Here is a 6,478-nt window from a genome sequence, read left to right on the forward strand (position 1 = left end):
AGTATAACTAGACCTATCACTGAAGGTGATTAATACCCCCACCAGCAACTTTGACTTTTTGAAAAAAACGTAGTCTGAAGAAAAATTTGAACACAAACTATCAACTGGTGAAAATGCCCGATTGGGCTTAAGGCATAAAATATCTTATTTCTAGAAAAATGATTAATATGTTTCCTTTTCACTTGTTTTGTTTATTAAGCATTTATATATGATACAAATAAAATTGAAAATATTTTGGTTATCTTTTATTTTCTTAGAATTATTTCCCTTTTCCCCATTTTCTGGAAACAAAATATTTAAAGTTCATAAAAATTATATTGTAATATAAAATTCTTAATAGAAATGTGTCCAACAACTTCATTTTGCTCTAGATTATTGCGCCAGTACCTTTATTTTATATATTTGGATTAAATACAGTGTTCCCATTTACGCACATATGTGCGTATTTTACGCATAAATTCCAAAATTCACGTACAGAAATTTAGACAAGAGGGTAAAAATACGCACAGAAAGTCAGGAACTTAATCATGTATAATTCAAAAATTATTCTTTTGAACAATTTCTCATACAAAAATCACTTCAAAGCATTGAAATTGATGAAATGTGAGAAAATCTCCCAATTCACAATGAAAGTTTACAGGACCCCCCTTGGGAATTATTGCCGTAAATTACAAATTTGAAATTTTTGTTTTACGATTGCCTTGTAAGTATAGCCAATGAAAACAATCTTGAAATATTAAAAAAATATTAATTCTAATATAATTGTAATCAGCAGCAACTGGAATTGTGAATGTTTCTGCAGAAAACAGACAAATTTTCATTTGTCACATATTTTCGCGATGCGATTTTGTTAAATAAAAACATCACCAAAAAGGAAGCTTTGTTTTGTTCAAAGGTGTGGTGTAAACAATTTTATATGCTGTTTATAAATTAAAATAACTTAAAATATAGTTACATTAATTGAGATGGGGATATATGCCCAGTATGTGTTGGTCACAATGAATTTTACCTAAGGGGGGGGGGGGGTGTGGAGTGAATATTATTGTACAAATTTTATGTACCCCCTGAATTTTTATTTTACCCCCAGTTTTCAAAGGTAAGGGGTAAAAATACTCTCAATGAAAAATAGAAGTGGGAACACTGTAAATAGTCTGTTTCTGGCATTTATATTTTGAAAATTCTTTGACACTGAACATTAAACTTTGAAGTTTTCTCTGAAAACTGAATGAAATGTATGCTGACAGGTGTTGACCAAATGAATTAGAGCATAATAAGTTATTTAACCTATTTTGTTTTACACTTTGTGCATATGTAGTTCTGGCTTCCATAACTTTATATGTCGCTTTTATTTTGACGTTGCGACAGTAAAGTTATGGGTCAACCCTATTTGCAAAGGCTACCAGAATTTGACAGTTAGTGCGCCGTACATAAAAACCTACTAAAATCACCTTATTAATCAAATTTGGGTCAATAAAATATCATTTGATAAACAAATCAATTTGAACCAATTCATGTTTTGTTTTTAAATGAAACTTCAATGACATTGTGTACCCAACTATTTTAGAGAAATATGTAGAGGATGTTTACCAAATGGAGTCTGCTTTCAATGAGACGCGGACTTCATGTTTTGGAATTCTAGCATCTATTTTTAGTCTATTTTTAGTAAGTGTATGAATCATCAGTCAAAACAATATAAAATCCAACATGTTTTTGGTACTATGTCTGTTATTGAATAAATACACCATTATTCATAATTGCAATGCCATGTTTTCAATTAAAAATAGCATTTGGGTCACGTGTCACAAAATGTTATGCAAAGGTATCCGAACCTAAATTCTCGCTGGTCACGTGATAATTAGGGCAGCAATGGCGGTGAATTTTATGAAATGTGAACCCGCTGATAAACTTTGAGGCAATATTTCATAAATCTAACATTCTGTGTTCAAAAATATAGACTGAAGGGTCCCAAATATATCTAACTACCTGTATTAAAATAGTTTTTGTCCTGATCACGCAAATTTATTGAATTACAGCATGACATAAAAATGTCACGGGTCTGGTTGACTTTCGATACGGGGTTGGCTTCAGCGAACAGGTCTAGCAATACAATAAAACCTGTTCGCTGAAGTATCTTTAGCTAGTGCATATGTAACATATTTTTATAGGACTTCTAAATTAATGTGATATAAAAACATGAAAAAGGGGAACTATTCTCACAAAAGTGACAGTAGCCAAATATTTTTCTTTCTGTTTATTTCAAATATTATTCTTAATAAACAAACAAACTTTAAAAGAAATATATTTATTACTTTCCTAGAAATATGATTTTTTATGTCATAAGCCCAATAGGGCATTTTCACCAGCCTGTATATGAATACATACAATTGTCCGAAAAGATACAAAGGCTTTTTATAAAAATGTTTTATCGAGTAAATCACTTGATTGCTTGATTATTATGAATGCATAAAATTGTCACAATAAAAGGCAAAAACCCTTCAGTATTTATGGAGATAACAGCTTACACAAAGAATTTCCAAGTCGAAAAAGGGACATAATTATGCAAAAAAGTAAATCAAAGAGTAGTTATGGAGATACCAGCTTACAGTATACATGCAAAAACTTAACCACAGGGATGCCGACAAAATAATGGTGACTGCATTAGCTCAATTTTTCTGCGAATAGTCGTGCTAAAATCCCAAAAAGCATTCTGGAACGGGATGATCCTGGCATCCTGCATCTATTTCACTTTGTCAGCAGTTTAGTGGTGTTTTGGTATCATTATACTGCTGGCTAAATAAATGCTTAAAGGGAAGATACACGATTCTTTTACTGTATAGGTAAGATGCCAACAAACCAAATCATATAAATATGTTCTGACTGGCCAGAAGATTGTTTTTACAACAGAACACACAAATTTTGCGCCTGCAAACTTTACTTTACAGTAACAGTTGTCTATTGGAATTAAAATGGGATTTATCTAAAAAAAATCCATGTGGAAATTTTACCAAAATATATTTATGATTGCTAAAGTCGTAAAGATGGTCCAGTCAAATCAATGTTACTGCCAATACTGGAGTTGACAAGGCAAGCAAGCACGCGAAGAAATTTTACACACACGGTTACCTGGTAAAGTTGTGCTACTCTTTAAATAAAGATTCCGTTTCATTATATATTTTCAATTTATTTTGATTCAACGACCACATACCTTTCCTTGATCCACCAGCGTCGGCTTTTGTTCGTACCATGTTTCTCTTTTTCTTTTCTTCTTTCTCTCCTTTTCCCGCGCTTTTACGGTTACAGCGTGTAAATTTTACGTCGTATTATTTACAATTGTTTATGTGACGTTTACTTCCTCTTTTCTGTGTATCTTATAAAATCTGATGAAATTTTAGTTATATGCAGTTTACTTTAGACGAAACTTAGTTATGGAGCCAATTAGTTTGATAATCTTTGGTGTGATTTTATTGGTGATTTACTTTTTATGGGGAAGGCAGAAGAGACAGTCCACTACATCAGGTAACCAGGGGCAATTTTTTGACCAAAGCAAGATGAAAAATAATTCTATATATCGGATGTACATGGGAGGTGAGACTTTTGCGATCACAATGTCTTCTCAGAATTTTAACGAGGCATGTGTTTTAATTAAAAGTTTTTGCTATTGTACTCTATTAAAGTAACAGAACTTAAATGGTCAAAAATAATTTTGCAGATTGGTAGAGGCTTGTCTAAACTGATCATGTAGGTAGAGGCTTGTCTAAACTGATCATGGATAGAGTCTTGTCTAAACTGATCGTATAGGTAAAGGCTTGTCAAAACTGATCGTGGATAGAAGCTTGTCTAAACTGATCGTGTAGGTAGAGACTTGTCTAAACTGATCGTGGATAGAAGCTTGTCTAAACTGAGCGTGTAGGTAGAGGCTTGTCTAAACTGATCGTGGATAGAGGCTTGTCTAAACTGATCGTGGATAGAGGCTTGTCTAAACTGAGCGTGTAGGTAGAGGCTTGTCTAAACTGAGCGTGTAGGTAGAGGCTTGCCTTAACTGATCATGTAGGTAGAGGCTTGTCTAAACTGATCCTATAGGTAGAGGCTTGCCTAAACCAGTGATATTTCTACTTATATAACAGACTCCGAAAAAAGGCCTCTTCCCAATTGAAATTTTCTTTAAAATCATGCAGTTTTCCCAAAAATATGAACTTAAACCAGCTTTTTTACTTCCCAAATCAGCAATTTTAGAGATAGTTTTTCCCAAAATCAAGAGGCTAAGGCCTCTTCCCAATTTAGTGAGAAAAATCACTGCTAAACTGAGCGTGTAGGTAGAGGCTTGTCTAAACTGATCGTGGTTAGAGGCTTGTCTAAACTGATCGTGGATAGAGGCTTGTCTAAACTGAGCGTGTAGTTAGAGGCTTGTCTAAACTAATCATGTAGGTAGAGGCTTGTCTAAACTGAGTGTGTAGGTAGAGGCTTGTCTAAACTGAGCGTGTAGGTAGAGGCTTGTCTACACTGAGCGTGTAGGTAGAGGCTTGTCTAAACTGAGCGTGTAGGTAGAGGCTTGTCTACACTGATCGAGGATAGAGGCTTTCCTAAACTGATAGAGGCTTGTCTAATCTGATCTAGGGTAGAGGTAAACTGATAGAGGCTTGTCTAATCTGATCATGGGTAAAGGCTTGTCTGAATTGATCGTGGATAGAGGCTTTCCTTAACTGATTGTGGATAAAGGCTTGTCTAAACTGATCATGGGTAGAGGCTTGCCTAAACTGATTGTGGATAGACTCTATCTCTATTAGAGGTTTGCTTAAAACTGATCGTTGATAGAGGCTTGTCTTGACTGAATGTGGGTAGAGGCTTGCCTAAAATGATTCTGGGTTTAAGCTTGCCAAAACTGATAATGGATAGAGGTTTGTACATTGTTTGCCGAAGAAACATTTAAAAGTATGATGATGGTTGTTGGGTTTGAAAGACTAATTAAATTTGTTACATGGAGTATTGACTTGTTTGTAAGAAAAGGGGATGCAGTTGTGTCAATTAAACTGTATACTAAAATAATATGCACATCCTCTGACTGAACTATACATAAATGTTTGCTTGTATTTTGAATTATGGTACATGTATATTTCAGGGACACATTCAGGAAAAATATTTGATAAATTTACCAACATAGAAGATGTTACTGATGCTATTAGAAAAGCTGGTCTGGAATCTAGCAATCTTATATTTGGTAAATGCATAGTTTTTTTTTCTATACCCTACTTAAAATTATATGTATATTTTTATTGTCTTAAAGGTTTATAATTATTCTGGATGAAATGAAATTCATGACTCAACATTTCTTACAAGCAGAAAAACAGGGGCGTCCGTGGCCGAGTGGTTTTAGGGTTGTTGACTTCAACCACTTGCCCCTCACCGGTGTGGGTTCGAATCCCTACAGGGACTTTGGATTCTTTCATGTGAGGAAGCTAGCCAGTTAGTTTATGGAACGTCATATGGTTCTACTCGGGTGCCCTTTCGTGCCTGAAATAATGCATGGAAGGGCACCTGAGGTCTTCCTCTACCAAAAAAGCTGGAACATGGCCAAATGACCTATACTGTGTCGATGTGACGTAAAACCCAATCAAACAAACAAACAAACAGAAAACATTTAAGTATTTAAGATAAATGCTCCCATTTCACCCTTATCTCACTAGTTTTTTTTTATCTACATAAATGAGATATGTTTTTGTACCTCCACTTGACTTAGAGTGGGGGGGATATAGATTTTCTGTCAGACTATCTGTACATAAAGTGACAAATCAGTGTAATGTGGGGGGATTACTGTATGTTTCCATTTGACAGATTTCTAGTTTGAAGGGAATAATGTTTTTCGCTATTTTCATATAAGTTCTTTTTTATCTTACAGGTATAGATTTTACAGCCAGTAATGTTCATCAGGGGATAAAGACAAATGGTGGCAGGTCCCTACATCATATAGATATGCTGAATCCAAATCCTTATCAGAGGGTAATGCCAGCATAAGTATATAATAACCAAATTATTATTGTGACAAATTATGGTATATAAAGTCTTTGCATTACACCATGTTTCTGTATACCATTTGTTTCCATATGCTAGGGGGCGTGAGGGCTGTTGCACTAGTTCAATATCCCTCATGTATAGACTCAATCAAACTGAGTCTGCAATTTTCATGTAATTTTTCTGTTTTTAATGTTTCTGAGGGATCACTTTTTTCCAAATATTTAGAACAACTTCAATGATTTAAATATCATTTTTCTTCCTTCTGGCCTATATTATTATTATTATTATTATTATTATATGTAAGCAACAAAAGAAAGTGCTGCTGATGTGGTGCTTTGTGAAATAAGTATTTAAGAGGATGATGCTGTGACAAATTCATACTATCTGCATGGTATCTTTAAAATTGACAGAAATGTTTACTAGTAGTTGCATATACATCTTTATTTCATTTTCTTTATTTGTCTGTAAT

General features: G+C 34.0%; 1 protein-coding gene across 2 annotated transcripts; it reads left to right on the forward strand.

The window, feature by feature from the left end:
* Positions 1-3,277: 3,277 nt before the first annotated feature.
* LOC132754875 (copine family protein 1-like) lies at positions 3,278-6,270 on the forward strand. 2 transcript variants are annotated; one of them, XM_060745623.1, is made up of 3 exons: positions 3,278-3,585; positions 5,117-5,215; positions 5,894-6,029. In XM_060745623.1, the coding sequence occupies exons 1-3, from the start codon at positions 3,426-3,428 to the stop codon at positions 6,007-6,009; spliced, it is 375 nt and encodes a 124-aa protein (XP_060601606.1). In that variant the 5' UTR covers positions 3,278-3,425; the 3' UTR covers positions 6,010-6,029. The 2 variants fall into 2 exon arrangements, with proteins under 2 accessions (XP_060601606.1, XP_060601607.1); XM_060745624.1 differs by having other exon boundaries at positions 3,379-3,516; positions 5,894-6,270.
* Positions 6,271-6,478: the final 208 nt, after the last annotated feature.

Source organism: Ruditapes philippinarum, unplaced genomic scaffold (assembly GCF_026571515.1).
Source record: "Ruditapes philippinarum isolate M1 unplaced genomic scaffold, ASM2657151v2 ctg23596_1_1_1_1, whole genome shotgun sequence".
Lineage (NCBI taxonomy): Eukaryota > Metazoa > Mollusca > Bivalvia > Venerida > Veneridae > Ruditapes > Ruditapes philippinarum.